This window comes from Rhea americana, unplaced genomic scaffold, assembly GCF_003343005.1.
Source record: "Rhea americana isolate MKP2758 unplaced genomic scaffold, rheAme1 scaffold_215, whole genome shotgun sequence".
Lineage (NCBI taxonomy): Eukaryota > Metazoa > Chordata > Aves > Rheiformes > Rheidae > Rhea > Rhea americana.
This window is the reverse complement of record NW_028186305.1, coordinates 575,429-600,201: the sequence shown is the minus strand read 5'-3', so window position 1 is coordinate 600,201 and position 24,773 is coordinate 575,429. Positions and strand designations below refer to the sequence as shown.

Sequence of the window (24,773 nt, the reverse complement as noted above, 5' to 3'; positions counted from 1 at the left end):
TTGCAATGCAGGAGGCCTTCGAGGAGCTACAGTGGTGGATGCCTTAGATACTCTGTATGTCATGGAACTTGAGGAGGAATTCCAAGAAGCAAAGAAGTGGGTGGAGAAGAGTTTTGACTTGAATGTGGTGAGTCAATTACTGAGAATGCCTGCTTGTGTCACAGAAATGCTCCCTCTGAGTTCAGCCAGTTCTGATCACAGAGTTTTCTCTTAGAATCATTTGAGGAGAGGAAATATGAAGTCTCGCGAGGGAAGAAATGACTCAACTTGCTGCTTGGGGTTGGGGTTTTTTGTTTGTTGTTTTGGGTGGGGGGGTGAGGCTAAAAGAGACTACTGAGGTTCAGCCCATCTGCTTACACATGGAGAAGGAGTCCAGCCAGGGGACCCTGAATGAGACTCTCAGTGTCTGACTGAAAATGTAGTTCAGTGTTTAAATGCTTTTTGTGTTTGGGTTTTAAAAATAATAGGTGCTCCAAGGAAGTTTTATTCATCAAAGAGCAAATTGCTCTTTGTATCAATTAAATATCTGTATGTGATAGTGCAAGTTTTCTTTTTACATATCTATAGATCAAGGTTGTAAATACTAATCTCCTTGACTGGACTCTTCACTGGTATCATCTTCAGTGGATCCTCTGCACTGGGAGAAAGGTGCCTTGGCAGCAAAATGAGGGAACATATTGAGCTCAGCTTTGGGTGGAAGAGCATCATTCTTGAAAATGGCTAGCCCTGCTCACTTTCCATGCCCTTCGAATGTCTTCTAGCCACATTTTCTTAGAGCTAGTGTCAGATTTGCTGGGGCCCTGAGCACAGCACCTGCCTTGCAGTACAGGCTCCTGTTGCTTATCCCACTCTGGCTGGGGCCGCTTGCTGTTGTTCTGACTACTAGCATCCAAGCCAGCTCTGTGCTTCTTGCGGGAGAGCGGATGGAGTCATATCAGTGGCACAGGGAGAATGTTAAAAGCTGAGTGCTGTTCAAACTTCTTTTTTTTTTAATGCCAGCCTAGTTGTCTGTTGTGAAAAAATGGTTCTCCCCATGGGAACAATGCATGCAGCTGCCTTTATAGAAAAGTATCATTTGCGAGGGCACGACTGGCATTCATATATTTACAAAAGGAAGACCACATCTGATAAATTTGGTGAATGCTCTCAGTACATTACTGAATCGATAAACAAGGGACAAAATCAACTGGGAGATAATTTATCCGGATTTCATAAAAGCTTTTAATCTTGGCCTGCAGAATAGATTGATCTGTAAAGACAAGAATGAGTGCTATGGATTAATCAGTGGAGTCAGAATGTACAGCAGAGGAAGAGCAAGAGGGAAATTAATTAAAAATTGGCTATGTATAAGGAACTCTGATAGTCCAGAAGAGTGAGACAGGGACCCACAAACTCTGGGTGCACTACTCTGTCCATGTCATTTCAGTCTTCATCTGGAGATCTAGAGAAAGGACTTGCGCAGATTATTTGGAAAGGACAGGCTTGTGCTGAGGTTTAAGTGCCCCTTCCTTTTTCCCTACTTGCTGAAGGCTCTGTGTCAGCAGAATACCTTTCTGGTCTGTGGCTTTATGCATTTGCGTGAGTGTAGCAATCATTTGTCATGCAGATTCACCAACCAGAAGCATGCTTTTTTGGTAAAAACTCATTTTGAACGCAATTATTTTGACATTAGCTGATCATCTGCTGAGTAGCTAGAGCATAACTTGTTCCAGATGAGTGGGTTGTTGAGCGATTCAGTGAACCAGATCCATCTGTGTCTGTTGTCTCTGGTCGTGGGGCACATGAACATCACTCAGTTTATTTCTCTTTAGACATGCCCATGACAGGTGCCCCTTAGGCTGTGATGCTTTCTGAGCCTCCAAGCTGAGATGAGTCCTTGAATAGCAGAAAGCACCTTCCAAGACTTCTTGTCAGCTGGTGATAAATGGACAGCTGGGGGGGGGGGTTCTTCCCTTCAGGATGCAGCCATCACTGTAAAGCAAATGAAGTGCTTTGAGATCCTAGATGAAAAGCTACATGACACTGTGCGTGAAGAGTGGAAGACAAGTTTTTGTCTATAAGCCATTCCCCTTAGCTCCTATTTGTATATGCACTTTGCAGTCAAGAATATCATTATGTATTTTCAGAATGGAGAAGCATCCTTGTTTGAGGTGAACATCCGCTATATTGGAGGACTGTTGGCCGCGTACTACTTAACTGGAGAAGAGGTTTGTTTCAGCAGCCCTGTGTGTGTGTCTCAGTCACCAATAGTGTGTGTCTCAGTCACCAATAGTGTGTGTCTCAGTCACCAATAGTGAATTGAAAGGGTTCTCCAGCAGCTTTTCACTGAACATCAGATAATCGCTCCGTAACAACAGGCTAAACCTATCATTTTTATGAATATCAAAATGCCACTAATGTTCTTTTAATTAAGTCTCACATAATTACCTTGCATACACCATGCATGGCTCATCAGCAGAGAACTTCTCTCCAGTGGGCAGTTCTAACAAGATGCATTTTCAGTTGAATACACTACTCCCCAGTGAAACGCCATTTGCACTATCTTTGTCTTTGTACCTGCTACTTTATGGTTACTCTGTACCCTAAATATAGGCAATATTTCATCAAACATCATTCCAGACTCTGCCCCTCTACTAAGGGGCAACAACTGGTTAGTGACAAGTGCTCCAAATTCTGCCTGGGCAGTCTTTCTTTAGCAGTAATTTGCAAAATGAAGTGCCCTGGGGATAGGGGCACTTCTTTCTCTCCAGCCTAGCAGAGGCTGAGGCTTAATGCCATAATCTGTTTTATAATATAACTGAACTGAAATTTTACAGCTGGTATGGAGATGAAGAGATTATTCCTCTGCCCTGGAAATCTTAGGCAAGCAGAAATTCTGATTTGGGGGGGAGGGAAGGGAGTTTTGTGAGTGAAGGAACTGTAAGATTGGCTGTAAATGAGAGGTCAGCTCCCACCAACCATGGCTGAGTGCTGTCTACCATGGTAGGATAGATAGAATAGCTCATCATTGCATAGTGGTACCATTGATCCATAGATTCACAGGAGCTGCTCTGTTACTAAGGTTGCATTTTAAATGAGTTCCAGGAATGAGTTTCCTCTGTGATTTCCCTCCAGGGAAAACTCTCAAAGACTCAGTGTCCCGACTCAGGGTCTGTCTCAGTCACAACTTTACCAGGCTTCACATCAGCAGACCAAGAAGAAATCATATTAAACCATAAAGCTCCTTTAAAGCATAGTCAGCAGTGATGCAGCAGCCAGGGCAGTGCCTGTCGCATACCTGGTTGGTGTCACCAGGCTGAAATGCAAGAATTGAGGCCCTGTCTCTTGGCTTCCCTTTCTGAATCAAACTCACCTCCTTTTGAGTGTATCAAAGCCCTGCAAGCCTGCAGGAGAGCTCAGGATTCCTCTGTGCTGTATTTTTAGAGTAATAAATTCCTGCCTTCTTAAACTAGTATGACAGCTTGGGCTGTATAGGGGGGCTAGAGGTAAAAGGCTTGTGCTTTATCTCATAAGTCACTTACAGGCTTCCCTTGATCAGGACTAATCTCTGGAGCAAAGATTAGTGCTTGTATCAGTTTGTCCCAAAATAATTGTGTATGGTAGCTTTGTGCTGCAAGCCACCATAAGCTATAATTTGATTTGAAAGCCCAAAACTGAGGCATTAAAAATGGAAAAGGAGCAGCTTAGAGATGAAACCATGAAACCTTCCTGGGAAAGATTGCAAGTACAAGACTGTTTGTTGAAAATCATGTTTTTTGCAATAGGAGATAATAACAACGAGGCAAACCGATGAAAATCTGACAGTGCTTCTCCCTAGAAATTTTTTTTTTTTTTATTTTAATTTAGGCATTTCACATCCCTGTGTCCTCAGCCACATTGGGAAAGGAGAAGGATTTGTCCCCTAAAGGATGCTCCTTGGGTCAGTTCATATGAAAGCAGAAAGACAAGGCAATGAGCAAGGCTACTTCCAGCATTTGTAGTGAGCAGCAAGATTTGAAGAGGAGACATTTGGCTGCTGGAACTCATTTCTTGTTCAGCTGGTCAAAGGGGATGTACTACTATAATCAGTTGTTTAGACAGCCAAGATCTTCAGGGAATAGGAGATCAGGGGTGTGCTGATGAGAGTTAAGCCCTATGTTGAGCTTCACTTGCTGATCCTGAAAGGTCCTTGGTTTCAAGAGAAGGTAATGCAGAAAAGGATTGCTGCAGCCCAAAATTTTGAGCTTCCTCTTGAGCAGAGGTTCAGTAGGCCCTGTGAGGTCAGTGGGTATAAGGACAAGAGCTAGGAGAGGGTCCCACAAAGCTCACTGAACTGTAGCCACTCTTGTTTACCCCAGCTTTGATGGTGGCTGAATTCCAGACTCCTACCCTGGGTATGCATGGGCAGTAACAGGAACAGATCACAGAAATTTGCCACGGAGGCATTTGGGGTGTTCTGTGAGCTCAGCAGCTCTGGCTGATCTTATCTAGGTTCACTGTTTGCCAGGAAATTTAAGACTGGCTTAGAACAGATTTTTAGAGACCATTCAGATAGACACCAAAGTTCTCCATGACTTTTGGTCCAGATCCACCCAGGAGTGGATTGAGACCTGAAATGACAGATTCTTACAGTGCAGTACTTTCATCTTTCTTTAATGGCATGCTTGAAAAAGTACATCTGGAAGAATCCAGTGTAACTAGTATTTGCAAGTGGTCCCTCAAATATTTTTCCTCTCTTCTTTTAACAGGTGTTCAAGAGTAAAGCTCTGGAACTTGGAGAGAAACTTTTGCCAGCTTTTAACACCCCTACTGGTATCCCACGCGGCGTCATAAATCTGGGCAGGCAAGACACACGTCCTTATGAGCATGTCATTTCATTACTGAATGTTTGCAAAAGACCAAGACCCAAGCAGGAACAGCAGCAGTTCCTCAGAGGTGCCCCCCTCTAGTGCAGATTCTTCGAGGTCATTTGTTTTGCCAACCCAAAACCAAGAGGTACCTTGGCAGAGATTGCAGGTGACTCAAGTTAACCCCAGCTGTGTATTATTAATTTTAGGCTATCGACAGTTTCTTCCTTATCTCTTGGCAGGGCTCCCTGCTGCAATAGCATTTTCCTCACTGTCATTTTCTTTAAAAGGATATTTGTAGTCTGCATGTAGCATGTGTCACGCTCTGTATTTTTGCAGTATGCCCCACTAGATGCATGTGAATTTATCCAGGCTTCATACCTGGGAAACTGGGAAATTGATTGGATGGGACTAGCAGACAGGTTTGCAGAAAGGGGGAAGTATACAGATCCTCTGTTTTTTTCCCTGCTGGCAATACTCAGCCACGTGTGTATTCTTCGAGTCGCAGTGTTTCATGTCAGGTAGGTGGTGTTCTCAWGCTACAGGGGAGCTTTGAGGCAGCTGGGTTAGATAGCTTGCTGAAGGTCACTCAACAGAGAGATGTGAACCTGGAGGCTGGACTTTTAMTCTCTGAATCTCACTAAGAGATGGTGTTCCCAGCCAATAAGGGCTCATAGGTTCATTTTGATACCTATTAACCAATCCCCCTGGGAAAAAGCTGCATGCAGGCTGAAACGTAGACAGCAGGAAATGTGGGTTAACAAAAGCCTTTCATCCTTACCTCTTGTAATACTCAGAGCAGCAGCTGCGAGAATCTTTATTCATCTCTTAGCTCAGACGTCCTGTTTGATTCCTGTCCTTGTGAAGYGCAAGAATCAAATGTTTGACTCGGGCCAATCCATTGCTCAGTTCTCACTGTCACACTTCGGTTGTCTCATCTGCATGTGATCCCAGTGAAAATTTGAACCACCACCACTACCGCTTTAATTGTTTCTTTTTACAGAAGAGACATTCTGCTTCATCTGTGGTGATAAAGGCTCAGCGTAGACTAACCTTTTGCAGAAATGCCAAACCCTCCCCTGCCCTTTGTGAAGACAATCGAAACAGACTGTGCCTGCCTAGACATTCCCAAAATGTTTTGCTGATGACCTTGACTAAGAACAAAGAAAATCAAARTAACACAGAGCCTGAAATCCAGAGCCCATATTACTGTTTGGAGCTCTGTCTTTAGAGCCATGATATGGCTAGGAGGGCCTGGAGTATGAATAAATTTAGGAGAAAGGRTGAAGTGAGCTAAATCTGTAGCCTGGCTACTGCAGGAACATGATGACCAGCCAAAGCCTGTAAACCCAGAGGGGAAGGGAGTATTCAGCATGAAGTAGCATATGGGTATGGAAGCAGAGATGAGTGAGATGATATGGAGAGAGGRGATGTTTAAAACACAAGTCAGGGCCAATCCAAAGCTCAGAAGAGTTTTGCAAGAAGGAACTGGTCCCCAATTCTACTTTTGCAAGGATGTGCTAATTCCAGAGAAACCTCACCAGCTCAGAAGCAGGAGAGTTTTAAATAGCATATGCAGGGTTTCAGTTGGTGGTGGATTTTGGAGGGGGAGGGATGACTGAAAATGAAATTCAGAAATTTGAAACAAACAAAAGCTGGCTTTGCATTAATTCTGAGTAGATATTTTGGGGATGCAAGCAGAAAGACCCTCCCTTTGCTCTTCCTATAGCCAGGTGGCCTTATCTCTTCGTATCACCTTGCACCACCTTTTCCTCTTGTGTCCCCTCTGCTGATGTGCTTCCTTGTGGCCTTCTGTTTTCACAAAGGCCCTCATATCATATCTCACACAGGCTTGTTTTCCATCCTGCTGGTCCAACTGCTGCATTTTCTGCCAGATCTTGCCATACATTGTCTTTTCAAACTGCTTCTCTGTCCTCYCTGCCTGCATGTTGTGCTGTGCTTTCTCTTCTGATGCCTCCTGGTCCTGGCCCCCCTTCACATCCCTTTGCACCGCCACATTCTTCCACATCCTCCTCTTCTGGCCACTGGGTTGAATTGGCAGTGTTTTGCTGCTTTGGGTCTCTGTGAGGGAAATAGCCAGTTTCAGTCTATACTTGCAGAGGATAATGACCCACTGCAATTGAGCAATCAAAATGCATTTATATGGGGAACAGAGGCAGCTCTGGGCATTTTCTTTTGTCTTGAAAACCAAGGTACTTAAAAGGTTTCGATGTTAGAATAAAGGGCAGATGTGAAGATCCAGTTTGTTCAGCCTGTAATGCCAAAAAAAATGTTTTCCTGCAAGGGGTCATTTCAGGCTGCTCTTTAACCCAGGGACACAGTGCAGACACACTGTTTCTGCCAGACCACCTCTCMCTGAGTTCACCGGGGTTCGCCATCTCTCCCCCCCAACACAGGGCTTGGRTTCCCAGCAACACAGTCCTTGCAGGCAGTGGCTCACAGTGTGTTTGGGACCGAAGTTCCCAGCAGGGCTATGTCAGCTGCTGTGACACCCCAAGAGTCACTGCCATTTGGCTGCTTCCAAGCACACCTCGTCTGAACCAGCTCAGAAGGCTGTTTCTGTTTGTGAGATTGCATTTGTTACTGTGTCCCTTTGGTGCAGTAAATAAAGAAAAAGTAATTGACTCCATAGAGACGAGCACTCCATGGGGTTATTAAGCCTGCTCTTCTTGGGGCCAGCTACTGCTGGGTTTAATGTGAATGTCTGATGGGACATTAATACCGCCCTTCACCTGGTCAGACCGGAGAGCCTGCCTTTCAGCCTGCGCAGGGAGGTTTCTGCCATAAACACTCTGTGTTGTTTGAGGTACCATTTTAGCTGCAGACGGTGTTTTTGAAGGAAAGGTTGGTGATATAGCCTCCTGACAGTTTGCAGGAAAGGCTGACGTTTGGCAGTGACTGAGCAATTTGAAACAGCGTGAACATATTGCTTATCTAATGGCTCTTTTTGTCTGGAGGCAAAACGRACGGCTCTGGAGCTGAAATGGTTTTCTGTATATCACATGGAAAGGAAACTCTGCCCCCCCACCCCAAAAGATCATTAGTTTTAGCCTCCTGTAAACAACAGAAACCCTTTTCTTCAAATAGCCAAGCTTTCAGGCGCCATCTAGTGTCCCCTCCCCCATAACTGGAAATTTGCTACCTCATCAGTATCGACCACAAACTACTCATAGAGACATGAAAATCAAAGTCATATCAGTTCTGAAACAGCTCTGCCRAGTTTCCCTGGGCCAGCACTTGCAGGGGCTATTTTAGGTCCAAGGCCTAAAGATATATGTCACTTTTCATGTCCGTGTAGATTTCAGAGAGGCACAGAGCTGTAATCTGTAGCAGTGGGACACAAGARGGATGTGATCAAATATAAATGCAAATCCAGGAGGGAGATGCATGAGGTTATTAGTGCTTGGAAGAGCTGCAGCCATGTCCTTTTGGATGGGATAAAGGGGGAAATTATGCCCTCTTCCTCTSAGAATCTGCTCTTTGCTCCAAAGARGATTTTTTCCATAGCYGCATTTTGCATGGATTTGTCAGGATGAGATATCAATAGCAAGGCTACCAGGAGGAAAACAGAGGCTGAGAATGATTCTCAATATGCCCAAAATAGGGGTGGAAGGCACTTGGTATAACTGACTTCACACAGTCTTTGCCGGCTTCTGAAGCTTTGTCCTGGCCAACTGTGCTTGCAAGCCATATAAGATAAGCACCAGTGGGGTGCTTTTAGAGTCAGATTTGACATGTGCAGATGTCAGTTTACCCGTGGCTTTTTCATTAGTCGAGTGTGCCCAATGGTTTCTTTCCCATAAGCATTGATGTTGCTGCATGCAACCAAAAACATTTTAGCGATGTCAGTGTCATATCTGCATAAAGAGTGTGAGATCTTGTTGAAATGAGGTGCTTAGAGATATTCTGGATTCTCCATAAAATAAGATTTCAGCCTTATCAGACTTGTGGGATGTTTAAGACACAAGAGTTCAGCTCAAACTGCTTAAAGGCAGGTTTTGTCCCAAACTATCWTATGTAGGGCAACCTGCGAGTGTTCTTCCATAGTTTGGTCTAAGCTGATCTGTTTGGGAGAGATTTCCCTCCGACAGCAACTCTAGCATGCAGGCCAGGATGTGCAATCTGTGTAGTTGCCCTATCGTAAACAATCCTTTTTAAAACTATTGTTCTGTGCCACTGGAATTGTTCAATGTGAAAGAGTTCTAAACAGTCTATGTATGACCTTTATGTGGTCCCTGTTGATACCTGCTGTTCATTACGTACACGTAGCAAAGGCACAGTCTGCACTGCGGCAGTGGGGTGACCTCAGACTTTGCTTGGTAATGAATGCTCCCTTTTCTCTCCCTGCAGCGGCATGAGTTGGAGTTGGGGTTGGGCATCTGCCGGAAGCAGCATCCTAGCAGAATTTGGTACCTTGCACTTAGAATTCCTGCACCTTTCAGAGCTCTCCGGCAACCCGGTGTTTGCAGAAAAGGCAAGTATTTCCCACCTTAGTCTTTAGTGAACTGGTCTGTTCATGGTCTTGGGGGCAGGATGAAGCAGAGCAGCACTTTGACCTACCCACAGCAGACAACATGACAGCAAAGTCATGTTTGCTGTCTCTGCTCATTAGCAGTATAACTAGGTCAYCAGGCCTCTGAGCATCCTATGCACCAGTCCAGTGAAAAGGTCACAGCAGCCTCCGAATGGAGGTCCTGTCATGCTGACTGGCCTTGAAAGGCAGCTGCCCCGGTGTTTTCTTTGGTCGTTTACAATGCTTTAGCCTTTCCACCTCCCTGCCTCCCTTCCTGGCAGCAGAAAGGGAGATGGGGATGTTTTCCCAATGTCTCAGTGATGTGAAGTTGTAGTAAAAACCTACTAAACACAAAGGCACAGGCAAAATTAATCCCTCTGTTGGGTGCTGGCTGCAAAGATAATATTTAATTATGATATCCTAATAGTATTGGCTTGTACTTAGAGACCTTTCCACTCTAAACAGGCACTAAATGCTATCCTCCAGCCAGCAAGATTTCTGCTGAGGTTTCTTGTGTAGGAAAAGCCTGACAGTTGACACATTGGATTCCTTTCGTCTAACTTGTAACTGAAAATCTGTTAATATTTCACATTAGCTTGAGCTCCTTTTTTTTTCCTTCTTTTTTTTTTTAACAAGTGATCTTGTAGTGCATGTGGGACCGATTTAATAAATATGCTGTTGGATACCAGCAAATCATGCACATCCCAGGGAACCAGCTTTGAGGGAAACAAATTGTTCCAGTTAGAATCTGAACCACTCCCATGAGCCCAAAGGAAATGGGGCCAGTCCAAAGCCCCACAATGGGATGAAAACAAACAGTTGTTCCGRGATTACCAGTAAAAGGCTCAAAACGGTCCTTTTCTAGTGTATTGGTCACTGAAAAGGGGAAGGGAAGGGAAGAAAGAGAAAGAAGAAGCTACAAGAGCAAAACAGAGAATACGATGAAGCAWGTGGAAAGCAAAGTGGTGAGGTGAGCAAGAGAAATGTCACAGAGGAATGAGCAGGAGGGAATAGCAGAGGGTGCWGGGAAACTAGAAACCCAGGGAACTTTGTAGGCAAGATAAAGAAAGACTGGCAATTTGAAATAAAAAAGACAAGCTAATGATTCTTGACAATGATGATGAATCACTCAGAGCAGGGAAGGGGGAACTGAGAAGAGACCAGTAGAGGGAAAGGGTGAGGGAAAGAAATGGAGGAGGAAAACAGAGAGGGATGAGCACTGAAAACACAAGGTAAGAAGATGTAACATTGCAAGCCAGAACTGCTGGAATCCATATTCCACGTTCAAATTGTGCCATGTTGAGCCAGGTTCAAGCCTCTATCCCCAAGATAACATGTTTTCATCTCAGACTCATAAACCAGCTAAAGGATATTGGCAGGACCTTTCTAATGGACTCTCCTGAGCCTGCCTTGTGTGCGCCACAGAAAACGTATCATGTTCATCCTAATACCCTCTGAGAGATAAAACTTGGGATGATAGGGCTCAAACAGCCCATTTTGTGGGAARTGACATCAGAGGAACAGATCAACTCATTAGCTTGCAGCTTGGGAYTTGTGTGATTTTAGCAGGAATAAAGTCTATCTGTGTCATTTATTTAAACATGTCATTCATATGCCATGCTACTAAACTACAGTAAATATTATGCAGCCTGATGAYTTACTTGGAAGCACTGACTTAAGCCTGTAGCCAGCTTTTGGCGTACAAATTGTCTAATTTTATAAAAGGTTTAGAGTGTATTAGCTGCTCTGTAGGTTATAATAGAATATTTATGCTGCATACCATTTAACTTCATCCCTTATGGGAAAGGCCTATTGGATTTAATGGGAGTGAAACCAAGGGAGGTTTTAGAGAATAAGTAAATCTGATGTAGCATATTAAAGGAGCTGCCTGTTGTTGAAATTAAAGGCCCCAATTTATCAGGTTGAGTGAGCACATGATGAATTTAAGTGCCATGTGAGTCACTCATCTCTGCCACTCCTTTCACTTTGAATCATGGAAAAAACCACCCTCTACCTCTCCTACATTTCCACTCCGATCCCAAATCCTCAGGATTCCTTCTGGACCATTGGCAGGGGATTACTTCCACTGCTTTTTGAACTGGGGCCTTGTGAGCTTTTCAGAACCATTTCTAAAAACCCATAGAACTGGATAAAGACTGTGCTGAGAATCCAGGAGGAAAGTTCCTCTGTCACAGACCATTCCTTGGAGACCATGTTGCTGACTTCCACTTGTGTGATGATTCACAACATTGCAGGCTGCTGTGCTTGTTCAGCTAGGCATCAAAACTGAGGAGTCAGTCTTCAGTAACAAAACAAGCTGTCAGCCTTTTCAGCAGAGAAGTAACATGGTTCTTGTCTCATCTCTCATAGGTGATGAACATCCGCAAAGTCCTGAACAGAGTTGAGAAGCCGCAGGGCCTATATCCCAACTTCCTGAGCCCAGTGACAGGCAACTGGGTGCAGCGTAAGTATCAGTCTGCACTGAGTCCTGCCTGGAGCATTTCAGCCTTTCCATTATTCTTTAGGAAGAGATAGCAACTGTCAGAGCAGCAAGCCAAGGAAATGTCTTGTCAGGCAGCCTGTTATACATGTGATTAGATAATGCGACTCGATTTTGAAGATGCAATATAATCATCGTACACTTATTCCATCAGCCTTGTTTCCAGCTGAGTGTCTCACCTCCAGAACAAGAATTAGATCCTTTCCTGCACAGGAGGGGGTAATGGTACATGGTTCATCACACAGATATTAGAAATCAGCACATCTCTTTAAGATATTATCCTGCAGTCTTCACATATCCCACAGGCCTCCTTTGGAGTTGCACATGAAGGCTGTGAGYGGAAGCCATGAGATTTGCTTCCTAAGTATGATGTATCAAATAGGGATCCATTTGGAGAGTCAGTGGGCTTGCAGAGTTTCAGATTCCTCTGRGATCTAGGCACTCTCTTGTATGTGTTCATGTACCTGTCACTGTGTTACCTGTGGCATAGTGTGCTGCAACAAGGGTGAGACAAGTATGTGTACTTCTCTCTTGTAGCAATGCAGTGCTGGCCAGCAGTGAAGAAACAAGCATTGGAAGAGATTCTGTTCTAGAATGGAAGTGGGAGCAATAGTCAGGGAAGGGCTTGAAGAGCAAGGAAATATTCGAAAAGGTGTTCCCAGAGAAAGGTTATTTCTTTTCCTGTTTTACCTACTCAGCTGCTKCTTTACCCAGAGAAGAGTACCTATCTTTTTGTGCCACGCGAGGGTAAAACCTTGCTCTCTGATTGTAGCATGAAAGGCTGCTTCTGTTGGTCTRCCCTAGATCTTTGACCTCAGCTTTCTGTTTTGTTAGAGATTTGCTTATTTTGGCAAGGGATGTTGCTGGATTTCATGTTTTTCTCTTTCAAAGGAAATAAAAGTTTTCTCTTGTAGCAGAAGCTGGTTTTAATCTGTCAGTGGATTACATTTATATTGTTTAAACGGATTTGTTTGAGTCATTGCATTTTTCTATCCCTGTGTCTTGCTGCAGTGTTGGATCTCCTAGATCACTCTAGACCTTTCTAACTACTGTATTAATAGCTCTGATTGTGACGGACAGGCAGTTGCATGGCTGCCATCATCTGAGACATTGGGAGAGCGCTGGCTGTGAGCAATCCCTGACCTTTGACTGCCACATCAGCACCAATAATGGTGATTGACAGGGCTTGGCTTGAAAATTGTCCCAACACAGCATCTTGGATAATTCCCGTTCTCCCATTAAACCAGAGCTGTTCTTTGGTGCTGTGAGAAAAGAAGATAGGCTTCCAYGTTTATCCTGTTAATTGACTTTCCAAGTTTTCCAGTCCCTTTTCTGGTTCATCTTCCCCTCTGCATTTGTCTCTGCAGAGTTACTGCAATATGTTCCACTTGAAAAGTTAATCTCCCATCTCCAATGTACCCCTGAGATGCYATTTTCTTTAGGGTATTCCCAGCTGGCAGCCACACTGCACATTTTCCCAGACACAAGCATTAATCCTACCTACTCCTTGGTGTTGAGAAGAGATGAGGTTCCAGTCTCTATGTTCTGTTGTTGCCATAACTGATTGTTATTGAATCTCTGAGACACTTAGGAGCTGTGCTCTTAATTCAGATGGTTAAAATATTCAGCTTGATACGTACTGTTAATCTCTTCTGCCACTAATTTAATCCTGTCTATATCCACAAATTTGACTTTGTTGAACTGACCTGCTCCCACCCTTTGCTGACATATAGAGGGGCTTGTTGCTGGGTCTCAGAGCTTATTAAAAGTAGCATCTAATTAGTTCATTTGGGATAGGACAATTTATGAAAAAGAACTGTAGACACCCTYTGTCCTAGACTTACACATCATAAGGGCAGCCCATGGTGCAGACTTCTGCCAGTTGCTCAGGTTCTGACCTTGTGGTCTGAATCCATATTCCAACGAGGCAAGATGCTAATCAGCATCTTCTGCGTCTCCGATACTGCTAGTGAGAAATAGATCAGGACCWAAGTAAGGAGGCAGCTATTGCCTGCTACAGAGGTGTTCTCAGTAGGTGCCAGGTTCTCATTTTCTCTCTTGGCATTAAAGCTCTTTGYGGGAAGCTGTTTTTCTTGGAATTGCTGTGGTTTTTTAAAAGGTGCATCTTTGACCTGGCCGACTGAGCGTATCTTCTAATGAAGAGGCAATGCCCTACCTTTAGAGAATTAAAGCACAGTCCCCTGCTGACATAGAAGATTTATTTATGCAAAGTGCCTAGGAAGTGAATGCTGGCAAAGTCATGCCATATGGAATGCGATTATGTACCAGAGCTCCTGCTTTGGTGATTTTATGAATGACATACTTAGGATCACAGAGCTTCTCTTTAAAGACAGACTGTGCAGCTGGTATTTGTAAATAGTCTGTCCTCCTTTTCTCTGAAATCATASGTCTAATCTTGTTTTTCTGTGGATTATTCTGTTGGTCATTGGATACACTGTATCAAGGATATTTTCTCTTCAGGTCAGGAAAATGCACTGCTGTTGATCACTCCTGTTGGAAGGATTTAGCACTTAGAATAAGCCTCGTGACTTCATATAGGTACACTGAAAGAGAAAATAAAAATCTGAAAAGCTTCTCTGAAAACCCTGCTGTGTCTGCTGATGTTTAAAATGAGGAAGCATGCAGATGTAGAGGTAGACGCTTTTAATTAATAGGGATGGTTCAGTCCATGGTAGGTAATTTGTCTTGCTCCTATAAAAAGGGGAGTTCTTGGCTGTTTCAAAGAATTAGTGCTGCTTTTCCCCCTGTGGTATACTTTAAAGATATAAATCCATCCAAGAGTTCCCCCCAGGCAGAAACCTGCAGCTGTCATGCCCATTTCACAGTGCAATTCCATAGCATCTTCTTCTCTAGTAAGGTCAGAGCATTGTGTACTCTGAACAGATAGCCTTGAAAATCTGATTTCTTCAGAAGATATTCAGTGCACATCCTTGCACCTGACTTTATCATTTTAATATGCCAACAACCCCAGCCTTCCCCAGGACATAGAGTCTCACCATGAGCTAGGAATACAAATGGCAGAATGTAGAGGTATTTACAGCAGTCCCTTGCTGGCAGCTCTGTACGATCTAACATACATTTTCCCTTTCCTGAGGCAGTGAGACAGGGCCTAGTGGCTTCATATAGGTAGAAAACCATCAATACCTGCCGTTGCTCTCAGTTTGTTAGGCTGGGACTTACAATGGTTGCTTCATAAACAGGAAGCATGTTCAAGTTGCAGTATAAGTAACTGTTGCAAAATAAGACCTCTGAATAGTTTTGCTAAGGGATAYTGATGCTCTGTAAAATGGCAGAACGTTTTTCTCCTGATTGCACTTTCCACCTTTCTTCCTTTTTTAAGAAAGAAAATGCTGCAAGCTCTCCCCAGGAAACTGGAAAGAGAGAGGCAAGAACAAGGATATTAAATAGGACATGGTTGTTTGCTCTTTGTAAAGCGACTGCTCATTGTATATTATGAACCTGATGTTCTTTTTTGGCTTTTCTATTACAGACCATGTCTCCATTGGGGGGCTTGGGGACAGCTTTTATGAATATCTCATCAAATCTTGGCTGATGTCAGACAAGAAAGACTCTGAAGCTAAAAAGATGTATGACGATGCACTAGAGGTAAGGAGTGAGTTTCTGCTTTCTATTTCTTGTGGAAGACATTGTTCACCAGAATGTTTCAGGCAAAGGTATGTTAGCTCTTTGGGTTTGTTTGGTATTCACTTTCCATCCTGTTCGCTAAATATCCTGAGATCCTAATTTTCATCCCTTTAGGCAATAGAAAAGCATTTGGTCAAAAAGTCTGCTGGAGGATTGACCTACATTGCTGAATGGAGGGGTGGCATCTTGGATCACAAAATGGGCCACTTGGCTTGCTTCTCCGGGGGCATGATAGCACTTGGAGCCGAACATGCTGGAGAAGAAAGGAAGCAACATTACATGGATCTAGCTGCAGAAATAACTAACACATGTCATGAGTCTTATGCACGCTCAGGTAAATCTAGTGGGCTGCCTAGGAAACGCTAGTAGGGGAGAGTCTACAGCCTTAGAAGACTCAGCTCTTGTGTGGCAAAGGATTGCAGCAGGGTGTTCTGTGCTTCAGCAGCGTCTTCATCCGTGTATGACTTACATTTCTTCTCTAGGATATCTAGAAGGGAGGGCAGTAACAGCCTTCCTGTTTTATATAACAGACAGCTGGAGCAGAGGGACAGGCAGATGTGAACTGTTGTGGCAGAACTGGGAAATTAACCCTGCATCTCGATTGTRGAGCTAGCCTTCTGCCAACAAGGGTAGAGTTTGAGTCTGTCCTTTCTCATCCTTGTGCAGACAAAAAGGGGAGATTAACAGTGGTTAATCTCCCCTTTCAYTGTAAGATGTCCCACTACCTGGAGTAGAGCAGCTGATAAGCCAGTGTTGGAGACAAGTTACTGCTGCTACCAAAGTTGTAAAGTGACTTTCAACCTCTTCCAGATATCTAAGCAGAGGCTGGCCAACTTCAGTAGGATTGGTTTCCCTACCCAGTGTGCTTTTCAGTCAGTGCTTTGGGAGAAAAGTGACTGATGAGGAATGAGAGATTGGTTCTCTGCCTGCAGTGGTTTCAGTAAGATAAGCAWGCCTTGGACGCTGCTCCTTTCTTTGTAGGCATCTCTGTAGCTCCTCRAAGCCTGCAGGCAACAAAGCAGCAGTGTGCTCTCCAGGACCTTGCCAAGCACATCTGTCTGCACTAACTGTTCCCAAAGATTGTTTCACACCTCAGCACATCAGCAAGCCCATATTGGCAGCTGGCATCCAGCATGTTTGCCTAATAAACTTCAAGCTAAACTAAAATTATATTTGCAAATAACTCTTTTTTTCCAGCACTTACAGAACGAAAACAAGCCACCCAAACTAATAACCCTCTGGCTGTGAGTGCCTGGAGCCAATTTTCACCTTCAGCAACATCCATCAGCATAGAAAGGACAGTAGCAAGCCTGCCCACATTGGTTACAGAGCTGTCATTTCAGCAAGCTCATTGTTTTGCAGAGAATGGCTGTGCATGTCACCCTGGCTGTCAGCAAACAATACAGCTAGCAAACAACATAAGCTCCCTGTGCAGACAGGAGGGTCTAGGGAAAGTGCAAAATATTTAGAGAAATGAAATGAATACCTTAAACACAGTTAAACACAGCTTTATGGTGAACATGTGTGTACTGTAAGAGAAACCTGATGTGGCATGATCGCAAGCAATCTCTATGSTTAGTTTCCCTGTCTTTCAGATAGGGAGAGGTCCCTGTGTTGTAAGTAGGGATCTCAGTGCTTGCAGATACTTGCAAGAGATTGAGATCTTCATGTAAAGAACACTCAGAAAGACCAAAGTACTCTTAATTTTTTGATTGTGAAACATCATTGAAATCAGTTCAGCTTTTGYCATCATCCTGATGTCCTCTGTTTCAAAGAGGCTGGTTGTAGACCAGAAAATAAGGCAAAGTTAGGGGTTGCAGGTCCCCATGTACCTCTTCTTACAACCTCCCTGCCCTGGTGCAGTCATACTGGCTMAGTCTGGTGTATTGATCAATTGTAAAACAGAGAAGTTCCTACCTGGGAACAGTGTACCAATCTCTCAGTGATGGCAAGGTCAGACACCTGTCTAGATTTTCYTTTGAATGTGTTTTCTCTTTGAGACTTTAGGATAGGATCTGCCTYTCTGTTCTTTCTCACTTGGGTCCTGAGGTTTGCTTCAGTGACAAACTCTGCTGTCAGGGTTAGGTGCAGTGCAGTTCCTAGGACTAAATCCTAGCCCAGCAAAAACCTTAGGACATGGGAAAGATTTGTACCGGCTTCCTCACATTCAGCTCTGGTCCAAGTATTTGTTTTGTCAGTTTTATCCACTCTCAGAAGCACTTTACCCTTACCTAGATAGTATCCAGAAATATCACAGTATGAGCAAAACCTGGGGAAGGCAGTGAGGAAAGCTCATGTGCTTTGTGGAGTTGCCCCTGTCTTGATAGTAGCTCTTGGGCTGATGTGTTACACAGACATGACTGATCTGCTTGTCTGATCTCACACAAGCTTCAGTTAAGTGTCTGATGTCTGAGCAGAATAAAAGCACCTAAACAGCCTGTTTGCTTGCTTTCTCCCCAAACTGATCATTTCATGCATGTGATTTTTGTCTAGATACCAAACTTGGCCCCGAAGCCTTTCGCTTTGACACYGGAACTGAAGCCATGGCAACCAGGCTCAGCGAGCGCTACTATATCCTACGCCCAGAAGTGGTAGAAAGCTATATGTACATGTGGCGACTGACGCATGATCCCAAGTACAGACAGTGGGGCTGGGAGGCTGTGAAGGTATGGTTAGAGAACGTGCAGTAATAATTGTTACAGGCTGATTAATTCTTACAGGAGTCTTTTCTTCARTCAAGAAAAAGAGCAGAAAGGATTTAAATCGCATTAATCACTAAGCCATATTAGCAACAATGCAGAAATATACAGAATAGTTCAATTTAGTGTGGCTTCTCTGCTGCTCATGGTAAATATTTTCTTCTCCCTCTTTGTCTATGCTAGAATCAATCAGTCAATCAAAACTAGAGGTTTATGGAGAAGAGTACTGCAGACAGTGAAACCTGCTATTAATGTAACAAACCTACATGAAAAGGAGTTAACTTTGTACTTGAAATATGTGGACTCCTCAGAACCACTGGTTTGTAGTTGGCCAGGAAAAATGAGCGGTGTTCATCCTGTTTTCTTCCTACAAAGACCTCCCAGCCAGCAAGTCTCTCATCTCTGTCTTTCCAGCTAATACAATAGCCAGTTGGCTGCTGCCCCACATCTTAGCAGGGACTGCATTTCAGTCGCAGAATTGTCATTCATCTAGTGCCCTGGAAAAGAGGCTCTGCAGAGTTGCCACTTGAGACCTGTTGTTGATATATGTGTAGYGTCAAGGTCAATCAATCAACCAACTTAGGCAGTCTATGTTTCTCTTGCTTTTTCATTAGAACTAGCTTTATTCCTGCAGTAATCACCATTCTCTTCAGCGAGAGAAAGAAYGTACTATAAACCTGGAATTTGATTTGTAAAGCTGACTTGTAATGATGTGACTGATGATGATTAATGAGTTGTCCATGCTACTGTATGTTACTGAGATTTCTTTTCCTTTTTCAGGCCCTGGAAAAACATTGCAGAGTAGAAGCTGGCTTTTCTGGCATCCGAGATGTTTACACCACAACCCCAACCCATGACAACATGCAACAGAGTTTTTTCCTTGCAGAAACTCTGAAGTAAGTCTAGTATTACAGAAGCCTTTCAGAATAGTGTAATTCCTGCATCAGAGACACTTTTAATGTGTATCTTTCTGCATGATAAGTCTCTGTTGTGAAGTCTTTTATCCTCTGCAGGGCAGATTGGGCAAGATTATAGGTGCTGCAAAGCTTTAGTAACTTCTTCCTGCAGAACCACTGCTGTCATAGGCACTCTCTAGGTTTCTGCTTATGCAGTGAATTTAAAGGATTCTTCCTGCAATCCAGAGTTGTTCCAAGTAAAGGGGAGGCACAGCTGTCCCCTCTGAAGGGTTATGCCCTGGTTAATACAGGTTAATGCTCTGAACGAAGAGGAGGYATGAATATGATATGAATGTGCTTCTCAGCTGGTGTTCAGCTGATCTCATCCTTGGTGCAAATCTGCCTTTGCTGGTACCTAGAGCTAATGTTCGTGGGGTGGCTGAGGGCAGGCATACATCCCGTTCTGCCACCCTTGCTCTGGGGATGGTAGCTTCTAGCAGAGGAGTGAGGCAGGAAGCATATYATTGTAAACCATGACAGCTGAGTCCAGTGGCAGCCCCCATCAGAATCCTGCTGACAGTGGTTTTCTGTGYATGTTTGGAGTCCCATTTGAGCTTCCTATAATCTCTGCTTGTGTCTGTCTTCTCCCCTACACTCCCTGCCCATCCTTGCCTTATGGCTCCAGGTACCTCTATCTTCTGTTCTGTGAAGACGATGTGCTGTCCCTGGACGACTGGGTGTTCAACACGGAGGCTCACCCCCTGCCAGTCAACCACACGAACTTTAAAGCTAAAGCAAGTGTGCAGTAGTGAGGCCATTGCCCAGCACCCAGCTTCTGCAGTGTCAGCGGGTTACTGCATTTCCTTTCCATTAAAGGAGTTCGTGTTGTTCCTAAAATGGTATTTTGGGGCACTAGTCCAATTCCGGACAGTATTATATCGGGGAGATGAAACCGTGACATAAGCACCTTCTTTTCCTCTGTGAGGAGCTCTATTAGCCTGAAAATGAGATGTTTATTCTGGGCCATATTGTACACAATTCATAGACATTCCTTTATACAGAGAATTTATATGAAATCCACTGACTTTGCTCTATAGTGGCCAAAGGATTGGAAGTTTGCCATATAATAGGCTTCCCCACACACAGACACATTCTTCCTTTCATATTTTTGTTTTGTTTTTGCCTTTTATATACTGTTGGATTTTATCGCCTTTCTAATTAACAGTTTTCAATATACTGTGCTTTCTAGGTGGTGTCAAAATTGTAACTAAATCAAAACCTGTCTGCAAAATTCTTGATCCTAACGTATTTTTATATCTATTTTCTGTGCTCTTAAATCACATTTACCATGCATCACATCTCATTTAACTTTCCTTTATACTTTTTGTGTTTTTCTACTTTTATTTGGAACTAAATGTTACGAGTCACTTGTAATAATTTCACTGCTGTAATAGTCAAATCTGTGAAACGGAATAAAAGTCTTGTAAAATAAAAAGCATGTTTGGGTTGATCCTGCTTTAAAGCCATCTGTCAGAGACTTGTTACATCATGCTTGGAATGACTAGGTGACAATACTGGTTGATTTCAAGAATGTTTCACAATAGATGTTGATTTCCAGAGTAATCTAGTCTGTGCATGGACGATAATTCCAGTCTGCACCAGCTCTTTTAAATTGCTTGTTCACTGTCTGATACAGGTTAGCAGGAGTTCTACTAAACGTTTTATTTTCTAGCAAAAAATAAATAACCCCCAGTTTGCTCCTTGTTACATACTGTTTCTGGAATGAAAGAGGAGAAGAAAGGGAAAAAATTGAAGCCAGATTCTTGCGTGTATTCTGCTACTGGACTAGCTATTTACCCTGTATGTCCTCRCAGTGACTCTAAGCAGATGACTGTGGGGAGATGTTCATATACCATTCCAATTCTGGCCCTGGCAGTTGTGAGTACTTGCCTAACAGTTCTAGCAAGAAGGGCTGGATCCTCATTCAGCATCCTTTCCCCCAGTGGCCCTGCAGCAGCTTTTCCTCTGGTCACTGTGACGCTGCATGGCCCTGGGTGATAGAACATTTTTCTCCATTTTTCTGAAACAATACTTGGTTTATTCAGCGACTTGGGAAGATAAAGCTTGTTATGAAAACAATAAAATGTGTTTCTAAATTCATGCTTGTGTAATTCCCCCAGAGAAATAAGGTTGTCAGATAGGAACTTAACATTATCCCAGAGATAAAGATACTGCCTGGTAAGCTTGGCCTAGAGGAATGGTTATTGGTAAATAAGCATCTTGGGAGTGAGTTGTCTTATCCAAGAGATTTGGATGCTGGGAAATCAGTTTAGCTCAGAGGATTTTTATAGTAGATTAAGGAAATTCCATAAATAAAAATGTCCTGCTCTTCGAGTAACTCRGAAAACTGCTTGGCAAAATTGAAAAACCCCAAATAAACAGCATTGCTCTAGCTCTCCTTAGAAATAGATCCTTGGTGTTGCATTAAAACTCTGCTCTTGTTTTCTCTTTCACACCAGTGTTCATATATGGTAGTGAGCAAGAATGGTATTAGTAAAATCACATAGGCTTCTGAAAGAAAGCTGCTGCTTTCCCGTAGGTCAGTGGATACATCATAAATAGGAARTTTCTTTAGCTGCCCAGCAAGCCTGACAATGTAAAGCTTATTGGTAAGTTTGCTTACTAAGACACTCACGTGGAGCTCAGCACCACTCACAAAGAAAGCTGTTTGTTGGAAGTGACCACGTTTGAAATTTTACTCTTTTCTAGACCAGAATTCTGCAAATACTTCTGCCTATGCTCACAGGTATCCACAGAGTTGCATCCCTGAGGCCTGTRATTAATTGCAGGCATAAAGTTAAGCATACATGTGTTTAGCAGGAGTAAAGGGTTGTTCCAAGGAGCAGGTTTGTTCCAAGGCCTGGCCCTGGCCCATAACTGGGAGTCTTCAGTCCTACAGCAATGTAGGTAAAGGGAACATTTGCCCCATGGGCATCCCAAAATGCATCTGCCCTTTACTCACTCCTCAGCAAATCGTGAGCCTCAGATGGATGTTCTTGCTTGAGCAGAGCCCATGACTCTGGGAGCCTTGGGCACAGAAGCAAGCATGGGGATTTCATGTCTCAGATCTTGCTCCTACCCTGTATACTTCCTGCTTGGCAGCTGGGTGGGAGGGAGGCGGGGGGTAGGATTTCTCGTGTTTTCCAAGACAGGAATCCTTTTGTTTTTGTACTTTAATTAAAAAATTAATTGAGTGTTTTGTTTGAACCAAAGGTTTGGCTTTAAATGTCTAATGGAAAGGATCTGTAAAAAGCCATGCCTTGGAGCTGCTTTCCTGTTCCCTCTCAGATGTGCAGGCCACCAGTGGGAATTCTGTTGTTGATTTATGCTGGTTTTTCCACTTTTGACTCACCTTTCCAGGAAATGTGATCAGCTTAGGTTATCTCTGCCCATTTCCCCTGTTACRTTCAAATTGAGGATCTGTGATTATTGTGTTAATTTTCACCATTAGAAGATATGACCCTGTATTACGTATCACAAGAAATTTCCTGTAAATGAAGTTCTGATAACAGAAAGTTGCATCACGTGATASAGATGAAAAACAATAACTCACTGCTTGTAGAAAGGCTGGCTGATRTTGCCTGACCACACAAGGAGATAAGACAAAACTATCCAGAAAACAAATGCATATTTTAGTAACCTACAGTTCATTTTTAGAATGTTATTAAATTCCCTTGGAAGGCTTCGGAARAATTGGTTATTGAATTCAAAAGCCTGGCAGTCTTAGTATTTTTCCACATACATTTTGATCTGATCTATTTATCTGACTGTTTCAGATGTGATGCATCAAGTGCTGACTCCCAGCAATAGCAGTTTCAAAGTTTCAGCAGTTACTTCAGGTTGCAATTGGGTCTGTGGCTTCTTCATTCCTCGTAGAGCCCCGAACAGGTACTGTGCTGTAATTAGGAATGTTTTCAGTAAAACACCCCTGCATTGTAAATGCTTTTGTTTAGAGAGCTAGTGAGCGTAAGAACTATAAACTACCCACTGAATGGATTACTGCGTAGTGAATGTAAAAGGTCAAGCTACAAAGGGGAGTTAGGAATCCAAGACCACAGGAATTYGATAGGCATTGGCTCTTGCTGTTCTGGTAAATGGTCTACTTGAAACATCTCTATCAAACTTCACCTCACGTCTCAGTCCTTGTTGCCAATTCCTCTTCTGGGACTATGTTTTCCACAGCTGCCTGTGACTCCCTCTGTTGCAGTGCAGCTATTCTTAATAAGGTTACAATCTCCTCTTATGCAGTGAACATACCTCTGGTTTTCTTGTCCCCTTTGAAAAGCCCCATGTGAAGCCAGACTTGGATACTGCTTGTTCCTTACTGGTTTCCAGATTTATATTCTTGGTCCTCTGTTTGGTCAGGACTTGCTTGCTCAGTGGGTTTTCTGTTTCCAGGTGCTTTCTCCATTTACAGAACTCAGATTTTAAAGCTGCCTTCCATTACATCATGATCTGTTCAGCTTAAAGCAGACCAGGGTTTCAGGCTATGGGAAATGGGGCCATCAGTTTAAATGAGGGGAGGATTTCTCCACTCTCGGAACGTGCTGTCCTGGAACACAGACTTGCTGCGTGGTACKCCAACATCTGGAGAATCCATCTCACTGCAAAAAAGGTTGTTCCAAGCTTTCAATCCCTGGCAGCAATTTCTCTCTAGTTTTCTTATTTTCAGCTGGACTCTCCTGGCTGGCAAAAGGGAAATCTGAGATAGTTTTTCCTGTMAGGTGAATTTTTGTGTGTGTGAATCTTCCTTATTAATTCTCTATCACAAGGATTTCCTTTGGTAGAAATGTGCTTGGGTGGGCCACGCAGCAGCTGTCTGGATATTTAAAATTCCTCCTGAGTGCTGTAATCTGTAATCTCAAGAACTAGCGGTGTAGAGCCAGGAATTGTTGGTACTCTTCTYCTTTGAGAAGGATCAGTTCCCAGCAGATACCCTAAATTATTTCACCTTTTGTCTTTCACTCTTTTTCCTATCAAGTAATTCATCCATTTGTCATCATTATATGGTAGCTGAGGACACTGGAAATGGTTCAGATGTAAAATAAGTCCCTGTGCTTCTTGTCTAAACTGYACCATTTTGGCTGTGACGGCCAGCCTGCCAGGTCTCCTTCATCCAGAAGTCTGCAGGCTTTTTTATTTCTTATCACCTCTTGCTCTTGCTTGTTTCCCAGACTCCCAAGTACATTTATCCTTTTTCAAAGCTATCTCATTCTGTTACATTTTGTGCTCTGAAAGGTACTTGCTAGGTTATTTGAGGTACGTGAACACTCTCCACACCTCACTGCCCAACCTAATGAGTCCAGTAAGTTTTAAAGCATATCTGCTTAAGTGGAGACCAGCTCATTCACACCTGTCTCTGGTCCCAGACRTTATTTCAATGCTCTGTTAATTCAGTTCCTCCCATCTCCTCCCCTCTGGTCCAAGCACTAGTTCTGCTTCTTTGGCTGATGGGGAGGTAGAGAGCAAAGAGCAGTGGCAGAGTTTCACAAACATTTTCTTCTGGAGTGGAGCTGCCTTCTCCATCCTCCCTTGGCTATGCAGATGTAACAGCACTGATCTGAGTTACAAATAACCTAGTGGGGTTTTTTG

General features: G+C 43.4%; 1 protein-coding gene across 1 annotated transcript in view; it reads left to right on the top strand.

The window, feature by feature from the left end:
- MAN1C1 (mannosidase alpha class 1C member 1) overlaps window positions 1–20,605 on the top strand; it is a 66,208-nt gene extending 45,603 nt beyond the window's left edge. The window contains exons 4-13 of the mRNA XM_085305007.1: window positions 12–127; window positions 2,127–2,207; window positions 4,728–4,822; window positions 9,198–9,321; window positions 11,731–11,824; window positions 15,372–15,487; window positions 15,641–15,860; window positions 18,020–18,192; window positions 19,006–19,121; window positions 19,807–20,605. Coding sequence (XP_085161133.1) covers window positions 12–127; window positions 2,127–2,207; window positions 4,728–4,822; window positions 9,198–9,321; window positions 11,731–11,824; window positions 15,372–15,487; window positions 15,641–15,860; window positions 18,020–18,192; window positions 19,006–19,121; window positions 19,807–19,930 — 1,259 coding nt within the window. The 3' untranslated portion in view covers window positions 19,931–20,605. The remainder of the gene's footprint in view (window positions 1–11; window positions 128–2,126; window positions 2,208–4,727; window positions 4,823–9,197; window positions 9,322–11,730; window positions 11,825–15,371; window positions 15,488–15,640; window positions 15,861–18,019; window positions 18,193–19,005; window positions 19,122–19,806) is intronic.
- The last annotated feature ends 4,168 nt before the right edge of the window (window positions 20,606–24,773 follow it).